General features: G+C 34.3%; 1 protein-coding gene and 1 long non-coding RNA gene across 4 annotated transcripts; one reads left to right on the top strand and one right to left on the bottom strand.

Moving 5' to 3' along the window:
- Positions 1–7817: 7817 nt before the first annotated feature.
- Positions 7818–22516, bottom strand: LOC141623340 (uncharacterized). Of its 3 annotated transcripts, none has more exons than XR_012533316.1 (5): positions 22366–22516; positions 20568–20659; positions 19408–19570; positions 19210–19306; positions 7818–8122 (listed from the first exon to the last, which is right to left on the bottom strand). It is a non-coding gene; the product is annotated as an uncharacterized LOC141623340 (long non-coding RNA). The 3 variants fall into 3 exon arrangements; XR_012533313.1 differs by lacking the exon at positions 7818–8122 and adding an exon at positions 16247–17070 and having other exon boundaries at positions 22366–22514; XR_012533314.1 differs by lacking the exons at positions 7818–8122; positions 20568–20659 and adding an exon at positions 16247–17070 and having other exon boundaries at positions 22366–22512.
- Positions 12349–13889, top strand: LOC141623338 (RING-H2 finger protein ATL78-like). Its single transcript, XM_074439449.1, has one exon. The coding sequence runs from the start codon at positions 13045–13047 to the stop codon at positions 13729–13731; it is 687 nt and encodes a 228-aa protein (XP_074295550.1). The 5' UTR covers positions 12349–13044; the 3' UTR covers positions 13732–13889.
- Positions 22517–24368: the final 1852 nt, after the last annotated feature.

The raw sequence follows: 24368 nt of genomic DNA, 5'->3' as shown, positions 1-24368 counted from the left end.
AACACCACATGAATCGGCCGCCATTACTTCTTCTTGGAACACCTTGAACACAGCATGTGTGTATATAATTGCGCCATGCTTTTCTATAGGTAATTTTGTCTTAAGCTCGGGGAATGAGTGGTCATTGTTATAATCATCGCACCTTCGTGTATATAGCGTTCGCTGGGTCCATAGCGATTTGGAACCTGGTTTTAATGCAACAAGGATTCGGCAACAAATTAATTATGTAACAATGAAACAATGGTACTGTAACATACACTGTTCCCGGGTACTGTAAGGAATGAAAAAGAGTTGTTTACCTCATCCAAAATTCGACCAGTGTACCAAAGTGATTTTCATAGCGCTTGAAAAACGAATTTGTACTTTCTCGATCGCTTGTGTTGTTCTTAATATGCAGCCCAAGGCAAGGTCACGATGGTAGGCAGGAATCCAATGGTGTCTGTCGTCGAACATTGTAGTCAACCAATCATTATCTTCCAGCTCGAAATCTGAAATGACCTTCTGCCACTTCTCTTTGAACTCCGACGGCTCCATATCAGGGTCCCAAACAACAGCGTTGAAGCGAGCAAAGAAGTCCGTGTCTCTACAGAGTGCTGAACCAACTTTGTCTGTGATCTTTTGTGTAATATGCCACATACAATAACGATGCCTAGCTGTCTTGAAAACGAAGGAAAGCCTGTTGTATGCGGTCATAATGAAACGAAAAAGTCGAACGTGATATTGACCAAATGATAGGGAAAGAGCAAGTGAGTAAATTATATGTTAGTAATTTAGTTACTGATAACATTGTTATTGAATAACCTTGTAAAAGAGGAAGAGATGGAACAGTGTTAGTTGGAGTCGAATGTTGTGGTACAATAAATTTAAGTAAGTCTATTCTGATAACATTGTCACACTATTACCTTCTTTATTCCAGGGCATTGATCCGTGATCATGAATCTGCGCTCTTTTTGTCCCATGGCGGTCAAGAAATGCTTTGAAAGGTCCATTGGAAGGAGATGTCATCCTCGTGTAACAGGAGACAACCGGCAAACAACACCGACTTTCTGTGGTGATTAACACCTGTGAATGGTATAAAAACCATATCATACTTGTTGGTTCCGTAAGTAGGGTCGAAGCTCACAGCATCCCCAAAGAATGAGTAGTTTCTAATACATGTAGCATCAGCCCAAAAAAACTTTGTTAGACGGTTTTGCAGATCAACATCATAGGCGAAGTAGAACTGGGGTTGGGTCGCTTTGAGTTTCTCGAGTCGATCGATGAAAAGGTCAGCATCTCTTAACCCAATGTAGCACTTGATATCTCTTTGAAAGTTCTTAAAATCTATCAATGTAGCACCGATATTTTCATACCCATTGACAAGTTCCTTAACCTGTCTAAAGGTCGATCCAGCGCCAATATTCAACTTGGAGTTGTCCAAGATAAGCGTCTTCTGGAACATATCAAGGGATCGTGAAATCTTATCGAGATCTCTCACTGACAGGTGAGACGATGATTGTGGACTTGAAAAAACTTCGTCAATAATAGCCGGGCCATCAAGGCCATGTAGAAGGGCAAATCCGACGTACGCTCGGCATCCAATTCTTGTGATTTTAACTCGCCGTGTAATCGTTTACTAGTGGGACGAACCATCACCCATATTCTCATCATCCTTGGTTCGGGACGCTTTTCGGTTTATATTCCCCTGAACCCTTGACGGTTGCGGACTCACGAATTTTTGGTGTGCAACACCACCTCGTAGTGTTTTCGATCGTGCTTCCGAGGGGTAAATCCACATGCCCGAGCATAAACCTCGTAGAACTTGATTCCACCTCAAGGGAGGCGAAACTCGCACCAATGGTAGGTCTAAACTTGTGCTCAACCACACGCATCCAGCGCTCACCTCCATTAGGCGTGTGAGACAGAACAAGGCGATTATTTGGTTGAGGATTGGGTTGCTCTTGGACAATTGGCGTAGAATGGGGTTGAGTGACAAGATTTTGAGTCATGAATACAAAAAGGAAAATACGAGTATTAGTGACCTGAAATACAACGGTGGTATTACAAAGAGTAACATTGTTACAATAATACTAGTACTATGACAATGTAGTGACATAAGGATGGACGGGAGAACAGGAAATATGCGAAGAGGTTGGACTACAATTTAGAACAAGAAACTAAAGTACATTGAATTAACAAAGAAACAAGAGGACATCCGAAGTGGTACGAAGATATGTTATATGTGCAATGGAAATGAATATATGTGATTGTGTTACTGATAACATTGATATTGTAACAAGTGAGCCTGTAAGCATTGACAGTGAGAACAGGAATATACTGAGACGGGAACAGGGAATATAAAAGACAGAAAAGAGGTCAAATATAATGAAATTTGACCGAAATTGAACGAGAAAATCAACAAATACAAGGATATTTGACCTAATTTTTAAGACAAAAGCAACTACGAGTATAATCAAAGGAAAGGAGACCGTAAATTGAAGTAGAAGTGAACGGTTTCATTAAAATTGAAGCAAAAAAAAAATCGATTAACCTAAAAAAAACTCGAAAAGCAAATGAATAAAGACAAATATAATCAAAATTGACGGAATGTGACGATAAAGCAAGCTGCGATTGTAAGCGAAAGCGAGGAGAACGCAAATATGAACATTCGATAGGAAAAACAACAAATACAAGGAGATTGCACCTAATATTTAAGAGAAAAGCAAATACGAGAATAATCAAAGGAAAGGAGACCGTCAAATTGAAGTAGAAGTGAACGGATGTCATTAAAATTGAAGCAAACATAAAATCGATTAACCTAAAAACTGAAAACAGGCGAATTTGATTGATCAAATGGCTACAGAATCCGATGAAATCGCGAAAAGGAAAACGAAAACGAAAGGATTACTAAAATTACCCATTTGCATGTTAATGTCGGTAGAATCGCATCCATTGAGCAACGAGAACCTGGAAAAAGGCATTTAATTTGATTGATTTGTGAATGAATTGATGAAAGCGAGTAAAGAAAAGGAACCTAGGGTTTGTTTGCTTGATTCATAGATTATTTTGACTTACAGAGAGAGATAGAGAAAGCGAGGAAAGAGACGGATGAGAGAGAAAGTGAAACGAATTATGAGGGGAGGTTTGAATTCTTAGCTTTTATAGGTTTGTTATAATTTTCGAGATTTAATCTCGGCCATTGATTATTAGGAGTAGATCTAATGGATGAGATTAAAATGCTAGACTCATCTAAGATACCTGAGACTCACTGATGCATTTATATATATATATATATATATATATATATATATATATATATATATATATATATAGAGGCAAGATCCGGTGAGTCCACCTATATATTTGAGTCCATGAGTCCATAAAACAATATCACGCACTATACAAAACAATATCACGGATTTTTTTTTCAAATTTTTTTTTTTAATTTTTTTTTAAAATTTTTTTTTTCGAAATTTTTTTTTTCAAATTTTTTTTTTTTCAAATTTTTTTCAAGAAAAAGATTTTTTTTTTTTTTTTTTTACTGTGATATTGTTTAGTATAACGTGTGATATTGTAATATCACGATTTTTTTTTTTTTTTTTTTTTTTTAAAATTTTTTTTTTTTTTTTTTTTTGTAAGATGTGATATTGTTTAGTATAACGTGTGATATTGTATTACAAAACAATATCACGACTTTTTTTTCAAAATTTTTTTTCAAATTTTTTTTTTCAAATTTTTTTTTCGATTTTTTTTTTTTAATATAAGCTGTGATATTGTTTAATATAAAGTGTGATATTGTATCATGGACTCACGGACTCAAAAAGATAGGGTGGACTCATGTGATCCTAATTCTATATATATATATATATATATATATATATATATATATATATATATATATATATATATATGAGGCAGGATCCGGTGAGTTTGCCACTTTTCGTGAGTTACCCCCGCATATATATACAATTGATCTAACAAAACTAATCCTCACAATCAGACGTCACAATAACAAACAACTCCTTCTCTCTCTAAATTACCTACTTTCGTTTCTCTGTTTTCACATCAAACAAAAAATATGGAAAATCAATCAAAATCTTCCATGATCATCAACAATTTCATCAAAATTTTCCCAGTTTTTTTTTGTAATTCCATACGATTACAACAAATTCATTCACAGTTTCAAGTATTTCAATTGAAACGAACATATTTTCTTTAATTAATAGTCAAATTTCGGAAAACCCTAACGCATCAAATCAAACGAAGGTATGAATATTATTTACGATTTCTTAGCTAATAATCGAATACTTCAGTGATTTTCTCGTAGCTATTGAAATTCAATACCAATTCTAGTCAGATTTCTGTGATTTTCAAGAGAATGATGAATTATGATGATCGAATGATGAATTATGATGATCAATCTCTTTCTCATCAAAACGGCGATGAATTCAGGTGCAAATATGTGTAATTCATATGAATAATCTCGTTTTTCATTATGCTGATTACTTTAGTTATGTTATTCATCATTAATTACAACAAATTATGATAAGATTTCATTATTTCTGGGTAATTTGCAAGTGGAATGACGTTGAAAAGGCATAATTGATGCTCAATTGAATAGTTGACGTCGTGTAATAGAATAACTGATGTTGTATGATAGAATAACTACGTTACTGTAATAAAATAACTTGTTTGCTGAGAATAAAGTTCTCTGATATGTATGGTTATTTTAATGTAGAAACTCAGTTATTATAATGAATAAACGTAGTTATTTTATAGTTAACTCAAATTGTTCTTTGAGAAAAATGTTCTCTTGTATTTATAGTTATTCTAATATATAAACTCAGTTATTGTAATGAATAAATCATGTTATTGTATTGAGCTGAAACTCAAATATAGCCAGTTTTTTTTATCTTTTGTTTATATATTTTCATCATGTTTTTTGAAAAACTGACCATTTTCAATAGAATAATTGATTTTCTTCAATGAAATAATTGAGATTTAGTGAGGGTTTATTACAAAAAATTCTGATAAGAGGTCATTATTATTTGGTGACTTGCAGGTGGAATGACGTTGAAAAAGGATAATTGATGCTCAATGGAATAATTGACGCCGGGGTGTAATATAATAACTGATGTTATATGATAGAATAACTACGTTAGTGTAATAAAATTACTTTTTTTACTTAGAATTATATTCTCTGGTATGTATAGTTATTTTAATGTAGAAGCTCAGTTATTGTAATAAAGAAACGTAGTTATTTTATAACTAACCCAGTTGTTTACTGAGAATAATATTCTTTGGTATTGATAGTTATTCTAATTTATAAACTCAGTTATTGTAATGAATAAATCATGTTATTGTATTGAGCTGGAACTTAAATATAGCCAATTTTTTTTATCTTTTGTTTATATATTTCATATTGTTTAATTGAAAAACTGACTATTTTCAATAGAATAATTGATTTTTTTCAATGAAATGATTGAGATTGGTCAATACAATAATTAAGTTAATATAGCCCTTCCCGATTTGTTGAGCGTGCTTTAGAAGAAGAAGGCGAGGAAGATGAATAAGAAGTTGGATAATAAAAAGCGGAAGAAGATGAATTGCAATCTGAATTTGACATAAGCAACACTTTTTTACAACATAAAAATAGAGTAATTACATCAGCGTCGTATAATAATTTTCGTAAATTATTACAATAACCGTGACTGAACTTTACAATAACTGTGATTGAACTTTACAATAATCGGCCATGATTGAACTATTGTGTACTTTGTCTCATACTTCATCCCTGAAGTTAAACATTAACAAGAAGTTGTCTTGATGGTGTCTTTTCCCCATTCTTCCCAATGAGAACCATGTCTAGCTGATGAGGGTTGAACTAGCAAAAAGTGAAAGCTCATTAAAGAAATAAAAACAAAGAAGGGCGTGAGTTGAAAATTACCATGCAACTGAAATACAATAACGACCCATAAGTATTGAAATAACCATAAAAACACTCTAAAATAATTGGATCTTTTAGAGAAATAAAAGCATATTTTGTCAGAATGAAGTAACTAAGCAAAATGAAATACAATAATCCAACTAATGCATTGAAATAATCAAACAACACAATACAATAATCTGGTTATTTCAGAGAAATAATAATGTACCAAAAAAACTCAACTACATCAAAACGCACCATTGTTAATATAAGATACTCTAAACGACCTCATTGTTCTGCCACCTATCTACATTCATAATAGTTTGATTGAACAACCAGAAACAACAACATTCAATTCAAAAATCAGGTGCAAAAACGCAAAATACAATTGCAAAACCCTAAAATTATTCGAAAACGAAAAACAATGTCATTTAACAACACAAATACAATAAATTGAACAACATAATGAAGATAACTGAATAAATTGAAGATTACACACATAAATTCAAAAAAAAGAACAAGAAGATGAAATGCGAAATTGAAAACATTCAATCGGAAAAAAATTGAGAAACTTTGAAGATAGAGAAGATGAAGGAGAAGAAAAATTGAACACATTCAACCGAAAAAAATCATTACAAAAAAGAAAAGAGTTACCTGCAAAATACAATAACTGAATTAGAATAATACAATAACTCGGTTAAAGTAATACAATAACTGTTATTTACAGATGAACACAATAAACAAGAAATAACTACAAAATACAATAACTGAGTTTGAATAATACAATAATTCGGTTAAAGCAATACAATAACTAACACCAGCAGACAAAGTTCGTGGTGGTAACACATCTAAATCAAAAACCCTAAAAATTATCAAAGATACAAAATAACACAACTGAATAAGAAAAAACTTATGAAACAGCTTACAAACAACATGAAAATGCACAAGATCGTTTAGAATTCTCATATTAAACTCAAAACCCTATATATTATTGGGAAAATAATGAGAAAACAAGCAATTTAACAACAAAACATAAGTGCAGACGGACATACAACGAATCAACAAAAATGAAAAGGATATTAGATAAGAACGATAATGAAAACGCACCAATCAGATCTAGAAAACAAAATTAGTACTTACATATAGTGAAATTGAAGAGAAATACTAAGATGAAGCGAAAGCGACAACGAATCTCCTTAATTGATGACAAATTTGAACGAGGATCATGAAGATTGAGGATGAAGATTGAGTTTGTAGCCTGCAATTTGAAGAAATTTGATGAAGATTGAATTTGACACAGTTGAACGATGTCGTTGTCGTTCTTTTTTTTTTTTGTTCTGGCTTTTTAGGGGGAAAAGGAGGAGAGAGAGTGTGATTTTACTAATAATGAGGGATATGGAGAGAAAAGTGATTATTTATAACTCAAGCAAGATTTAATCTCAGCCATCCACCTTAGATTAGATTAGTGGTTCAGATTAAGAGGGGTAACTCACCAAAAAAACCAAACTCATATGATTCTATTTCTATACTTGGTCATTTGTTGTTAGCTTTCATCTTGTTTAATTGAATAGCTCAATTATTGTAATGTAGAAAAGTTCAGCTATTGTAATGTAGAAACTCTGGTATTTGTAATTATTCCAATGTAGAAACTCAGTTATTGTAATGTAGAAACTCAGTTATTGTAATGTAAAACTCTGGTATTTGTAGTTATTGTAATGTAGAAACTCGGTTATTGTAATGAGTAAATTGTGTTATTGTATTAAGATGAAACTCAAATATATTCAAATATCTATCGTGTGTTTGTTTTCATCTTCTTTAATTGAATAACTAGTCATTTCCATTCAATCAATCATTGAGATTGGTTAATGCAATTGCAAAATATGAAAAATGAAATAATCATATATAACATGGCTAAAACAAATCACTTACTTTTATTATATAACTATTTTGTTTCCAACACATTACACTTAAATATCTCCAACAAATTATAGCTAAGCATCATCATCATTACATCTAAGCATTTCAAATAATACATCTAACAATAGTACATCACAAATATTACATATATTTATCTCTATTACAACGTCTAAAAATATTTCTTCCAACGAGAATCGTGTCTTGCCGTTGTGTTCACGTTTCTTCCACCGATAATTCTTCCCGACGAGAACCATATCTTGCCTATTGATGTGGGCTGAACTAGCAGACAACAAAAGCTCACTGAAAGAAATAAAAACAAAAAGGGAGTAAGTTATAAATTACTATACAACTATAAGCAGATTATATAAGACCACAACAATAATTACAAATTTAAATAACTAAGTTAAAACAATACAATAATTGAGATGTAATATTACTATAACCAACTTAAACAGATTATATAAGAAGACGTCATCTTGCAACAACTCTAATTTGAAATAACTAATTTAAAACAATACAATAATTAAGTTTGAATAATACAATAATTCGGTTAAAGCAATACAATAACTGTTGCTAACAGATTAAAACAGCAAAAAAAAGTAATTGAGTTTGTATAATACAATAACCGTAAAACAACTATAAAATAACTGGATATTTTAGAGAAGTAAAGTATACTATTATAACCGACTATAAGCATATTATATGAGACCACAATAATAACTCCAAAATGAAATAACTAAGCTAAAACAATACAATAATTGAGGTGTAATATTATTATAACCAACCTAAACAGATTATATAAGAATACGCCATCTTACAACAACTTTAATTTGAAACAACTAAGTTAAAACAATACAATAACTAAGTTTGAATAATACAATAACTCGGTTAAAGCAATACAATAACTATTATTAACAGAATATATTCAAACATAGCAAACAAGAAGTAAATACAAAATACAAAATACAATAACTGAGTTTGAATAATACAATAACTCGGTTAAAGTAATACAATAACTGCTATTAACAGATTAACCAGAGAATTCGAGATATTATCAAAGATACAAAAAACACAATTGAATAAAAAAAAAACCTACTCAAACACCTTACAAACAAGATGAAAATGCACAAATCATTTAGAATTCTCATCTAAAACTCAAAACCTTAGAAATTATTGGCAAAAACAATGAGAGAACAAGTAATTTAACAACAAAGACATAAGAACACGCAGATATACAACGAATCAACGAAAATGAAACGAACATTAGATAAGAACGATAATGAAAACGCACAAATCAGATCTGGAAAAACAAAATTAGTACTTACCTATTGTGAAATTGAAGAAAAATACGAAGATGAGGTGAAAGTGACGACGAAATCTCCTTAATTGATGACGAATTTGAATGAGTATGATGAAGACTGAGTTTGTAGCTGTAATTTGAACGAAATTGATGAAGATTGAATTTCATAATTCTTATCGATTCTTTTTTTTGTTCTGGTTTTTTAGAGGTTGAAGGAGGAGAGAGAGTGATTTTTTCTAATAATGGGGGATATTGAGGAAAAAGTGGGTATTTGTAGGTTGGGTAAGATCTAATCTCAGCCATCCATCTTAGATTAGATTAGTGGTTCAGATTTAGAGGGGTAACTCACCAAAAAAACCAAACTCATATGATCCTATTTCTATATATATATATATATATATATATATATATATATAATATATATATATAGAGGTAGGATCCGGTGAGTCCACCAAAATATTTGAGTCCATAAAACAATATCACGGACTATACAAAACAATATCACGAATTTTTTCGAGCGATTATATATATATAAAGACGCGTAAATTTACCATATGTTCTAGAGAAAAACAATCAAGTTATTCTAAATTCAGCTCAACAATAGATAACAGGAACTTTTGAAACACAAGTAATAAGATTAAGGGTAATGATGTGCACAATTATGATTAGTAGACAACATGACCGGCAACTCACAGATTCTCGTTGACGGGTCAATGGAGAACCCGCAACAAGAGGACCATGAGGTGTAATTTTACTTGCCTACTTCTAGTTCTCTCTTTAATTCAAGAAAATTGCGTATCGTAACTGTGCTTTTGCACGTAAAATAGGTAGGTCTACTTTTTGACCGATAATGACATTGATCTTGAATGATTAGAACTTGGATATTTGTGGTGTGTGTGTGGGGGAGGGGGGGCGGAACATGCAACCACTTGCTTTACAGGAACTAAACAAATATCCCTAATTAAAATACATAATTGAAACTTATCTCTATGGTTTAGTTATTAGAACTAATAAATCAAGCCAAAAATATCCATATCAATTCGACTTTGTCAAAGTTTGGCCTACGAGTATTTCCAGTGATTCGAATCGAAACAAACTTCACCCAACCAACAACTATAACCGGGCCTATTTTGAGCTCGGCCCTTCCAACCAGTTTGACAAGGTTTGGTATGCATAATGCATCGCATTTGGACTGTTCACTAAGAGTTTTTCTACGAGAAGATAATACTCCGTGCTACAGTATTTTTTTTTAACCATAAGCCTAGGCTAATCGGCCACTGTGTTCACCTCGTCCCGTGAACTAAAAAGACAAGGGTTTAACTAGCCTTAACTCTTAAGCATATATCACATTCAACTCAATTACTCAAGTGACTCAACACAACAAATTTTCACAGATATTTAGAGAAATTATGAAAGGGACATGCGAGGCAATAAGACCATACATCCCATTTTTCTTAACTTCCATTCTACCCTCGTCGTCCTTACTTAGACTTTTATGGAGCCTCTAGTTTGCATTAACCTGCCAACAACTATTCCTACCTACCTGAAGCCTTCCCTACCCACCTTCAATTCTCGCCAAACCTTCCGCATATCACATCACATTCTATGTTAAGTATCAGTAGCATCACACACCCGTACTCTTTTTGCCCTATTATTCTTAATGACAATGATTGTAGCATGCCTCCCGAAATCTCCATCAATCAACAAACTTTGTACAATCACTAACAAATGTATAGCGTGTCGCCTAGTCAAAAACCCACTAAAAAAAAGATAAAGAAAAAAGACGAACACTATCAATTCGTGCACCCGGTTTTCAGTCTAGGCGTAAATAAACGAACAGCAATGGATATGGTCTCGACTTTAGATGATCTTAGAACTTATGTCAACTTTTAAAGAAGCAGAAGAGGCATTTCTAACGAAAAGCTCTTATCAATCTCACTTTGAACTTTGGAGGCTCGAAAAAAGAAGATAATGCGGAACAAGAACTATTTCATTCATTGGGTGTAAAGGAGGGTTTTCAGATCTTAGATAGATGATTGAGATCTTATCCTTTACCACCATGGTCCATGACTAAGAAAGAAAGCAACAAAATAGACAAGACGGGCACCAATTATTGATACAAACATTGCTTCATCCTGAACAAAATTAACAGAGAACCGTATTGGAATTAAGTAGCCCTCCTTATAATTTCAGGTCAATTCTCATGCATAGAATTAGAAGGGCCAAAGAGAGAAAACCCTGCTAGTCTTACACATGTTGCCATGCATGATGCATGTAAAGTGTAAGTATTTCTTGTTGGGGTTGCAATTCAAGTCCCACATAGGAAACGAAGAGGAGTTATGCTTTTGTTTATAAGGGGGCGTTTGTTTCGCGCATGGGTATTGATTTGGAATCAGGAATCATACCTGGGTGGTATGCGGTTGAAACTCCATTCCTCATTTCATGTGTTTGTTTCAATTACGAGTGCTATGAGTTTGAAACTCAATTAAAGCTAAAATATGTAAAATATAATATTTCTTAATATTATAAAATCATGAAAATAAAGATTTAATCAAATAATTATATAAAAGTTCATTTACAATATTGCCATAATTTTTATTGATATTCTACATGTAGATTCTTGATTTTTCGATTTTCTACATTAGTCATTTCTGACTTTTTTTAAAACATACATTTTAATGGTACTAATTATTATCATTATCACTAAGTGTACTTTCTAAGCTTTATTTTCCATCAATTAAACTCAGTTTTAGGCGTTAGTTAATGACTTGGACGCGCAACCAAGCTTGTCATTTATTATCCCATGACATACGGACTCTATTAGGTTCAATATCCATCTCGATCCTAATATTTATTGATATATATGGACTAAAAAAATTTTGACGGAAAATTTATTGATTTCTTGCCAAATTATCACGTCCAAAGATGGATATTGAGCCTAATAGAGTCCTTATGTCATGAGATGATAAATGACAAGCTTGGTTACGCGTCCAAGTCATTAACTAACGCCTAAAACTGAGTTTAATTGACGGAAAATAAAGCTTAGGGGTACACTTAGTGATAATGATAACAATTAGAGTCTGTGATGTTTTTTAAAAAGTGTAGAAACTGCATGTAGAAAATCGAAAAATCGGAGTTGAACTCACGTAAATATCCCTTATTATTTAGCTATTTATTTATTTGTTGTAAATATAGCGTCAAGAACAACAACTTGTATGTTGACGAGGTTTAAACTCAAGTCATAAACAACTCCATTCAATTACAGTACCACTCAAAGAAGCTGATATTTGCACGCGTTCTACATTTAACCGGACTCTCATAAAATCTCTCACAACCCAAACCTAAAAGGTCGCCTAATAGGAACAACTAATTAACACATGGGTATCACCAAGTCCATGTCGACAAAATGCAGAAATTTCTTCATACCTTTCCTTGGCAAAATAGCCCCACATAGCTTGGTGACAGACATGGTGCCTCCAAATACAAAAAATAATCCCACATGCTAACTACTCCGTATTTGCCTTATAAGAAAGTCGGCAGGACCCATCTTAAATTCTTGATTAGAAAACCCATTAACAGTTTTAGTGGGTGGGGTAACCATACTAGTTGGAGAGATATTCAAACTGCTCAACATTTCCTTCAGACGAGCTCAAACAAAGACATGCTACTAATTTACTACTACTACAATCTATGGGCAAAAGAAAGGGTAGGGCCCGGAAAAGAAGAAAGGGAAACACCAGTCATTTTCTCACTAATAGCTCTACAAAGTTACCTTTAATCATACACCTTTGCCCGTCTATCCTTTAGGTAACGCCTCTATATAATCTTCCGAAACACGGCCAACTAGAGCAAAACAATCCCTCAATACTTCAGTATTCACCTATACACTTCTTGACTTCAAACCAACAGAAGAAAGAAAAACATGTTTAGTCCTACACTCCCTCCTCTATTCTACAAAGAGCTAATGAACCTTCAATACTCAAGAAGGTTATTGCTAAACAACGGAGCAACAGCCCGTGCATCACCCCCAGCAAATAGCCCTGTTGATCCAACAGAGCCTTACAATGGCAGCAATGGCTTTGACGCCAATGTTGTAATGGTTTTATCAGTGTTATTATGTGCTTTAATTTGCTCACTAGGCCTAAATTCCATAATCAAGTGTGCCATACGATGCTCGGGTTTCAGATCAACAGGGTCTAGCAACAGAGACCCCTCTGCTAAGTTGGCAAACACAGGCATCAAGAAAAAAGCCTTAAAGACCTTTGCAGTAGTAAATTACTCACCAGACCTTAAGCTTCCAGGTCTTGCTACTGAATGTGTTATATGCTTGTCAGAGTTCAGTTTGGGAGACAAAGTGAGGCTCCTCCCCAAATGCCAACACGGATTTCATGTCAGGTGTATTGATAAATGGCTCAATTCCCACTCTTCTTGCCCTACCTGCAGGCATTGTTTAATTGAGACATGTCAGAAAATCGTTGGCTGTGATCAGGCCAGCTCATCACAGCCAGGCACGCTGTCACAGGAGTCACAGCCAACTGAGGCAACTTTAGTAAGCATAGCACCATTGGAGCGTGAAGAAATGATACGGTGTTTCAGGGGTAGTAGTTAGTCTTAGACGCTTAGTAGCTCTAGTTCTTCCAAGTGTGTTAAATTCGAAAACTTGTGTTTTCATAGGTAGAGCAAACCAGGTCACAGCACAAATGTGCCATCCAATTGTAAATTATGTACAAAAGATTATCGTTTATTAAAGGCTAAATGCTTTAAGAATTTCAAGTCCAACACAAACCAACCAAACATTCAATTTCTGTGTAAGATTGTTAAAAGGGAGCTCCGACACCATTTTCTCTCACAAATTACTTTTGTTCTTTAATAGAAAAAAACGTGAATGGTGGGTCTTCTCATTGTATTAGAGCCCTGGTATCAAAGCCCATGATCATGACTTAAGTTCTGATGAATCAAAATTGGGCCAACCGGCCAATTAATTGCAACTAAACAATAGACCCTCAAATTGATTCGTCCAGACTCTGTTGCAGCCATTAGTGTATTGTCCAGACTCTGCTACAGCCATCGGACTATAGTCCGGCTTTCTAAGGCACATGTGAGGCGGGTTACATTTCAGTGGCCCGCATTAATGAAAAGATAAGAGAGCTAGGACGTTAGATACGTTATAAACCAAAGAGTTACCCTACTATCTAGACCTGGCAAATGGGTCAAACCAAATCGGAGGCAAATTGGGTCATTTGGATCTAATCATTTTCGGGTTAACAAGAATTCAGGTCGGGCAGATCATTTTCGGGTCTTCTAACTTAGAGATAATGATCAGAGTGCTCCAATAAACAATTTGGTCGAGTCATACTGAGTCGGGGGTCAAGCTCAGGTCCCTAGTTCGGGTGTTGAGTCAGATATGGGCTAGCTTATTCACGTCGGTCAATTAGGTTGGTCAATTTTGTCAGGTCAACTACTATCACAATTGGTCAACTACTATCACAATTTGTTGAGATAGAATCTTGTTTTTAACTTTGTACTTATAATGTAAACTCTCTTTCCTCTTGTGTAGCGTAGACGCACTTAAATAAGTACGCAACTGCAATAAGAGAAACAGGCATACTCTCCGAACACATCTCCCCAAATAAATAACAGTGGCGATTAGACCCCACCACTAAACAACCACCAACATCCGGTAAACATTCTCCCAACTTGGAGAAGTTAAATTTCGAAGCATAACAAAGCCTTGAGTGCCTTTTACATCTACTGAGATTAACAGAAAGCTTACGCGAAAGACACGCGTAAGGAACAAAACATTATAAAGAGATATCAGCCAAGAAATTCAAGAAGTAAACAACAGCACAGCTAAACCATGATCATAAAAAATTGCGTCCACCAAGTGGGTCAACCATGCCACTTTAAGCTATAATCGAGGCAAAAGGGTGGCAATATACACAAAATAAAATAATGCTGGAGAGATATAGTTTAGAGCATTATTGAGATAGGTCAACGACATCCTCTGTATAAGGAATTAGTCATATTATTATGAAACACATGAGGCCACTAAAATGCAATAAACTATATCATACTAATAATTAAAATGCCGTTTCGACCTGGCCGACTGGGATCCCATATATCAAAAGAGCAATCAAATAGAGTATGAAGGTGGAATGAACTTTACTACCAAGTGCAGAAATAATTCAGTTTCCAACAGGCACTCAAAAAGGCAACTCAAGATAGAAAGGTGTAAGAAGCTAAGACTTAGAAAAGATGTGAGACTGGAACATGTGCAAGGTGAGGATGAAACCACTATGAGTACTGTCAGTCGATAAAAAGGTTATTTAAAAGGATGAACTTGTATCACAGAATTACTCAACTAATCCAGGCCCCAACTACCCCTCAACTACCCCTGACTGAATGAAATTACAATAACCTAGGATTCCAATTCGCCAAGTGGTTGTATTAAGATCCATATTTGCATGTGGGTCTCTACTCTCTAGTCACAAAGAAAGCAGCAGCACTAAGAAGTAAGAACTATCCTCTAATGCTTGAGATGATACTTCCAACGATCATTATTATTCTTGACATTACTCCTACAGACACTAATATGACATTAATCCAGTCATCTAAAATTTCATCTCAAAGAATTTTTGATCAGCAAATATCCCACGGGATTCAGCTTCTGACAAAACCAGTACAATAGAATTTGAGGTTAACAAACCAACACTTGTCACAACAAAACCTAGTTCATGCTAGCTATGTGGAAGCTCTCAAACAAGGCAGATGTTAAAGACTAAAAAACAGGTAAACAACAAAGAAAGAATTAACAACATAACCATAGTGCCTCAAGGCTCCCGCCTCCTGCAAATGGCAGGGTAAGTGGGGACGGGAGGAAAGCAAACTTACCCATGTATTAACAATACATGGACGCTGTCTCCACAAAGAAAGAATCAAAATCAGAAATAAATTTTAGCGGACAAAGATATGCAGCAAGGCATAGACCATAATCCAATTCTAAGGGGCCTTTCAGGCTTCAGCTAAGATTTGCAGCATTGAATTGCATTGTGAATCAAAATGAGCTCAACAGGAGTGAAGTAATTTCTTTGGTTGTGTGGTATACTTGTAACTCATTAGGACCCTTTTAATATCAGAATCATATAAAATATATGCCAACAATGACACAGGAATCAACAATTTTTTGTAGGAAAAAGTTTTCTTAGTAATAAAATCAGTATATTACAAGTTCGAACAGAAACGAACTGAAGCACATAGTTAACTGAAACCAAGTGTAGATATAACAGCCATGGATTTGTGCACACACTCACCAGTTCACGACTAGCATTACCAGTTTACAGCAAAGGAGGTTGATATGTCGCTCCTTTGACTATGCTGAGCTGAACTAAGGAGTGGCCCTGTCAGTAAGAATCTTGTTTCCATTTTCCAACAATTATTTGGAAGTGGAAATAGCGTTGACAAATTCATGAAAAAGTTTTTCAACTCAAAATCAATAAAACGCAACTAGCCCACCAGAATCCATCATTTCCTTCTTTAAAGAGCTGACTTTTCTTTCTGTCTCCAACAGATATGGACCCTTCACTCTTTCTAATTATATACAATTCGGTTAGTATTATGATGCCATTGTGGACAAAAAACTCCAAGAAACCCAGAAGCTCGCGGTTTTTCCCCAGATGCCGAGAAGGATGTAGTTCCATGTCTAACTTCTGACTATTTTTTGCTTTTTAGCAGTAAGAAACGAACAGGTATGGCAGGTCATATACTCCAAAGCAGTAGAAAATATGGTAGAGTTCCTGACCAAGAATAGTTTTTAGGGGCAGTAAGCAACATTTGAGCCCTTTGCAGTGAATACATTGCTGTCTATTCCAGTCGTCAAATATAGCAGCCTAGGTGATTAATGAAACCTTCCTTTTCCAATACTAATCCCCAAGAGTTGGCATCCAAGTATCTAGCACAATCCATAGATAAAAATTAAATAAATAAATAAAAAGCTAGACGAGAGATAGATGGAAGTCCTTATAAAAGGGATATTCTACATGGTACCCCTTAATTTTTCGACTTTCTACATGGTACCCCTACACTTTTTAAAACATACATGGTACCCCTATTTGTTGTCATTATCAATAAGTGTACCCCTAAACTTTATTCTCCGACAATTAAACTCAGTTTTAAGCGTTAAGTGATGACTTGGATGGATAACCAAGCTTGTCAATTATTATCCCATCACATAAGGACTCTATTAGGCTCAATATCTATCTCGATCTTAATATTTATTGATATATATGGGCTAAAACCATTTTTGACGGAAAATTTTTTGATCCCTTGCCAAATTATCACGTTCAAAGATGGATATTGAGCTTAATAGAGTCTTTATGTCATGTGATGATAAATGACAAGCTTGGTTACGCATCCAAGTAATTACTTAACGCTTAAAACTGATTTTAATTGACGGAAAATAAAGTTTAAGGGTAGACTTAGTGATAATAACAACAATTAGGGGTACCATGTATGTTTTAAAAAGTGTAGGGGTATCATGTAGAAAGTCAAAAAATTGAGGGGTACCATGTAGAATATCCCTAAATGAAACAAATTGGATCGATGTCCTGACCACTCCTGGCTCGTCGTGAAAACACTCAGTGAAACAGCTACTTCCAAAATACTATAGCAAGCAGAATAAACTATACTTCAAGCCTCTACCCTAAACAATCCTATGCCATCCCGGTATTCCCAGTCCTGCAATGATGGATTCCCTCTAAAAGATTAAAGAAACTAAAGCGTTCAGGTAAATCAATGCTGAGTCTTTCTTTTCCTTAGCATTGTCCTATGTTTTTTACACTTCCCCGAAGTGAGACCTAGATGCAGGCCTAAGCCCATGACATGAGTAAAACAAAACCCAAACGACTGTTATTCTGTTCCTTAATTTCGTCCGCTCATAATAACTCCAGACATTCACTTCATAAACCCTACATCAATCACGATGGATCAGCTCAGATCACTGACAAAAAATTATTAAAAATTGATGAAAATGGCTAGAGCTAATTAGTGAAATGTGAAAGTTAAAAAGTCTTCTGCCAGGTTTTCACCACTGATGAATGACAAGGGAATAATACTGGATCGTACAATTCCACTTGACTTGAGAAGTACTGCACGAAACTACTTCAGTACTTCTAGAGAAATAATTATCATACGAATTGAATGATTGACTTCACAAATTGCCAAATCTATCTAATTAAGACGGACTGAATCACAATACTCAACTACTAAGATACCCACTGGGTTGTTAGCTTCATGAGCATAAACAAAAAAAATCAGAATCCTGACAAAAAAAAAGGTATGATTGCCTATAAGCTGCACAGGTAAAACTAAAGGGAATAAAGTCTAAGAAGGTCAACAAACACAATGAAAATAAGAAGATTGAAAAATGAAAATTCTGGAAATTCTAGCGATCAGCAAAGCTGCCACTTACACTTGTTCTAGCTTCAGTTTTTTAAACAACTGTGAAGCAACCTGTGCATGAAAGAAATTTAGAACGTGCCCCAGTACTCCTTAAGTCATACTTCTCGTTTCTAAAGTTCCTTAAAAGTATTTTCATGACCGACCATAGGTCATTTGGTTTTTATACGGAGTATAATTTATCACAAAGGATTTTATTTTTTTTGCAGCAATTTATCACAAGGTTGAAGGACTTATCATACAGGTTTCAAGAAAAATGTCCACATAATGACACCTAAAGGAATCGATATCATAAAATTTAGAAACAGGTGAAGGATGCCTGTCTGTATAGTGTATACCACACTTAAGAATGTCGGATAAATCAATAAACTTATTTTCCACAAGGTGCCGTGCAAATTCTAACTAACGGTACTTCCAAGACGGATGATAGTACAAGCATCATTGAAAAAGGACGAAAGGTGAAAACTGAAAAGGCAAAAAAAAGGAGGAAGCATAAGTAACACAGAAGATAGATGTCATATGAAGCGAGCAAAAAAGCATAATATCCATGCTATTTCACTTAGAATTGCTACGCCAGTCAAAATTTAAGACAGTTGATATTATGTCAGAATTAAAACGCAGTTACAGGGCTTACATTTTGTCCAAGGCACCACCATTAATCAAGGTATTGTCCTGTGCATTGCTTGCTCCAATTGCTCCCCTTCATCACCTTCGTTCCTCTTAGCCCACGCCTGCCAAGAATAATTGAAATTTTCAAAAAAATTTAAATAAAATTGGTCTGCTTAACCCAGAAAATAAGGTGTTGCAGGTATATGTGTAAGGAGATACTTACATGTACATTTATCCTTTGTGTTAGAGATAAAGCCTCGATATCAGAAAATCTCTGAGAAAATATATCAAAATGACCCTAACAAATGTGGTACGCATGTGAAGGGTTTGCATGTTTTAGTCTGCAAGATCATCAAGATGCTTCTTTGAATCAACAACCTCATAGTCTGCGGTACATGAAATAAATTACGTAATACGGTTAATGTTTCTTCTATAAACGTCAGACAGCAATGAGGTGTCATCTACAAAGGCAAATAAAAGATAAATGCATGAACATAGAATCAAGGACGAATAATAAACCATTCATTCATCATTTTCTTTTTGTAGTCGCTCGTGATTTTGCTCAAATGCCACACAAAAGCCTAAAAAAGACGACAAAATTCTGAAGCAAGATATATGCTTCATTCTCGACTACAATGGAACAACTTCAGATCACGAAGATTCCGATGTTTAGATGTATCTTGTTTTGTCCAACTTGATAGTATAAAGCAATAGTTTATCGTATACACATATACGACTCTAACAGACAAATGGACCAATAAAATTAGTATCTTCACAGTTCACAAGACGGTCAATTTCACTTAACATTACAACTCACACTAAGATTACTATATAAGGAAGTGAATCATCATTGATGAGTGCAGATTTAGCCAACATTTACACTTATATGCACTACTAATCTGCCACAAATACCAGCACCAGTAGTATGTAGTTCCAGTACTCTTCAGCGGTTCAGCCCTCTATACCAAACCACTAAGAGCACTTGGGAGGTTCTACACGCAGTTTATTCCTTAGAGCACCTGATGTGATAAAGCTCATAAACTAGGTGGGCTGGGTTGATCAATTCAAGTTTCATCATCTTTCTTGAATTCAAAATAATTACGATGCACAATTTTCCGGCTTAAAAGCAAAATATTTAATAGTTCAACACAAAGTTGATGGTTACATCGACTCAAGCAAAAGAATTTGGATAGTCAAAAGTATATTGAATCTTTCGCTCTTTCCTTTCTTTAAACGGCACACTCCAGTGCCTGATTACGGTTAAAGAGAAAAAGAATTGAGATACGTGGTTAAAGAGATAAAGGATCCTACACGGGAGTATGTGGACTCGGTTCTTTTTATGGATCTTTTAAATGTTTTTGGCTAGAAACAAAGGTGTTGTACCTGTGTCTGAGTGTCAAAAGTGACATAAGGGACCACGAAATATGAACAGCAACTTGTGTACTGTTACGTCAGCATTTGCTCCCGTTATACACCTATTAGAAAATAAATCTCAAGCTGAGGAAACAGTAATTCATCCTCAAATAATCCACTTATTTCTTTCTATACACGCCAGATGGCTAAGATAAGAAAAGCAAACCTTCCTCATTAAAACGGCTATGCCAAAACAGAACGCGAAGGACGAGTGTAGTGACAAGGCGTATACTATACATATTGAAGCTTGATCTCAAAAGAGTGAAATAGGTTGCTGATAAGTCAATAATTACGACTCTAAGAGTACTTGACTTGTCACAATCTGTTGTGGCATCACTGTGAAATGTCTTACTACAGGCTCCCTTGACGATTGAGCCCTTATAAGTGTTATAACAAACGCAATCCCTAGCTACATGACTACATCTCAATGGAGAATGAACAAAATTACTCCCTCCGTCCCGGTCAATTGTTGTCCTTTGGATTTGGCACAAAGACCCAAGAAAAGAGGAAGGGGTCAATTACCAAATGACAAGTGGAAGAAATTGAGGGTGAATGATCAAATTGTTCATCAAGTTCATTCTTAAAATAGAAAGGACAACAACTCACTGAGACACCCCAATATGGAAAACGACAACAAATGACCGGGACAGAGGGAGTAGATGTTTAGTGGGTAGCAGCTTAGGGTGCATAGCTGGACTTTTCTGTACCTATTGAATTTATCAAAACAATGTAGGTTTTGTGACCATTTTATCCTAAACTTCCGAAAGCCTTTCTTACATATCTCAACTTATTTTGCAACCAAGATAGTTTCTCATCGTCTAGACACGGAAGAGATTTGACAATAAGATAATCAGACACTCCATGAGGCAAATAAGCGGCATAGCCGCAAAGCCAATCACATTCTGTTCATCGCTACCTGTTTTGTGAATGACGAACGAAATCAAGCGCAACAATAGCCAGAATATAATAATGCAGTAATAATTTGAGCTTAATATAGAAATAATTGGTCTTCTGAGATACTGTCACACCCTAAACATGCTATTTAAGGGATGGACAATAGGACATCATACCTACGGAGTATAAAATGTTTTATCGGGAGACCAATTTATACAATAAATAAGCGGCTGCGTACAATTTGAGTGTGAGACCATTGCATACAAGATTTTTTTATATAGAAAAGCAAGACAAAAGACTCGCTGAGCCGACATTTTAAACTTTAGTCGGACACATTAAATAAAGCAACAATACAGCGAAATTCAATATGCATAGGAGTGCAGCGGGTTAATTTCTTAGCAAATAAACAAAATGCTGAAGTATTCATACAGCATACCAAGTATTACACACTTACACAGATACAGCACAGTTATGAAAATCACACGAAAGAAATTGAAAATTAATCGCTAATTGACGAAGCAATTACATCTCAAATTGAAGAAATAATCTTTAATTGATAGTTAAAGCACTAATTTCAACTCTTTTTACCTGTAAACGCATAAAATTAAGCAACAAAATCGCTAGTTGATGAATCAATTACATCTCAATGTAAACAGATTACGCAATAAAACTGTGAAACAATTTAAAAGAGAAGCGAATATACGAACACATTTTGACAATAACATGGCAAAATGCAGGAACCGTAAACTAATTGTGCGCCATTAGATGAAATGAGGCAAATAGAGATGATGATGATGATGATGATGATGATGATGATAGATGAAATATGAAGAAGTGATGAAAATCATAAAACAATCAGAGAAGGAAAAAACACCTGACTATCTCTGACTGATGCGATTAAGCGAGTAGAGAGGTTTGCAACCAGTTGTAGAATGTGTGCGCCATGTCGCCACTGTTTTCCCTTCTCTCTTCCCTTTATTTCACAACACGTTATCAGCACGAGTCTCTAACCATCCTTATTATTATTTCTACGTCGGATACAAGTATACAACCTACTTCTCACATTCTTATCCTTATTATTATTATTTTTACATTGTATACAACCTACTTCTCAGATCTGATAATCAGGAAATTCATACCGGATCTTATTATTTATTAACCAGATCCAGGTACGTCTCAATACTATTTAGTTTTCAATTGTTAATTTCTATGTACGTATCAGTTTGGTCGATTACAAATATTAAAGTAAAACAAGACAATACTAATGTGATTAACTTCTCACCATGATTGACACGTAGAAAAGTAATTCTAACCAGGATTAAATATGCAAACTTGATTTTATATTGACATATGCAGTACATCTTGTCACCACAAATTTGTTTGTACTCTGTATTAGGCATGTTTGTTCGTACTCCGTATTCTCAAATTTGTTTGTTATGCGTTCAAATATCACAATAATTAATGAACTAATTTATGCTTTAATTATGTTTAATTTCCTACCATTATATTATATACGCCACAATTTTTATTGAGTATCATATTGTATACAAGAATATATATTTGGACCTGAAGCTCCATATTGAGGTCAGTAATTTTTGAAAAGGACATATTATATAATTTTTGGACTTGAAGTTCCAAAAAGATTTATTATACAAAGATGAGCAGATATGTCCATATTAGGACGTTGGCCTGAAGTTCAAAGTTGTAAAGGTGTGTAGTAATTTAACACCGTCTCATCAATACAATATATTCATATTGTATAAGTGAAAGTGGCCAGAACTCCACATGTAAATGCTAGTGGCCAGAAGTTCACTGCTGCGATATTGAACAGCATTTGAGTTTAAGATGAATAAAGCGATCTTTATTAAAGGGTAAATTATTTATGAATTAATTCTTATTCACCTGAAGTTCAACAGTAAAATGAAATCAGAATTTAAGACCCATTCTTGAAAGTGAATGTGACATCTTATAAAGACTATGCCGGTAACAGAGATCGAGAATATGGCATAGTGATAAATCTAATGTTAAGAGTAAACCCCGTATACTGAGTAGACGAATTGAAAAGGTTTACATTTGAATGTTTGATCTTGTTTTATTAATGTTTTTATTAACGTACAATTCTTTAATTACCATCCACGAAATAGTTAGTATGGTAATGCTTAATTTATTAGGTTAGGGTAAATATTTATAAAAAACATAACATCTTAGGTTCAACTATTGCTTTTCAATTTTTGATGATCGGAATAAATAGCACTTGTACGTAGTGTATTGATGACCATTTTTGTGCTTGTAGTTTCATAATTAATTTTATCCAAATTCTTGCTGCACTAAATTGTAATCGTTTTCAGCATCACTAATTGTGAAATTGAGATTATATAAACTATTGTCTAACTTATAAAAATTATTGGTACTGTGCGAATTATATAATTAATATAGGGAGCGTTGTGTTTTGACTTTTATTGGAACATTAATAGGCCATGTACTTTATCAGTGGTAATACAAAAACATGGTAGAAGTGGTACGTAATTTATCATGCAATTTTAACATGTGGATGAAAAGGTGTATATTTGATCATGCAATTTGTTGTATATGTTATTCTCGGAAACGAATAGTTTGTCTGAAACATGTTGGATTTGGTTTTCCATTAGTCGGTTTTCTTATTTATGAAAACGGGTTGAATGTGTCCGGTAAAGCCCACTAAAGTTATATGATCCATTGGGCCTAGGTCTGTCTCAGTCAGTACGGTTAAATACATAGTGTGATGGTACTGATAAGTGTAGAGCCTGTTTATTATACAGTGGGCAGCCTGATGGGGGGCCCAAATACAGTTATATTATGGCTAGGTCTCTCTTCCTGTCTAGAATACCTCTAACCTAT

The sequence above is a fragment of the Silene latifolia genome, chromosome X (genome assembly GCF_048544455.1).
Source record: "Silene latifolia isolate original U9 population chromosome X, ASM4854445v1, whole genome shotgun sequence".
NCBI classification, from domain to species: Eukaryota; Viridiplantae; Streptophyta; class Magnoliopsida; order Caryophyllales; family Caryophyllaceae; genus Silene; species Silene latifolia.
This window is presented reverse-complemented; position numbering and strand designations above follow the sequence as displayed.

What these genes read in the sequence shown, in the direction of transcription:
- LOC141623338 (XM_074439449.1), top strand. Translation starts at nt 13,045, where the DNA reads ATGTTTAGTCCTACACTCCCTCCTCTATTCTACAAAGAGCTAATGAAC.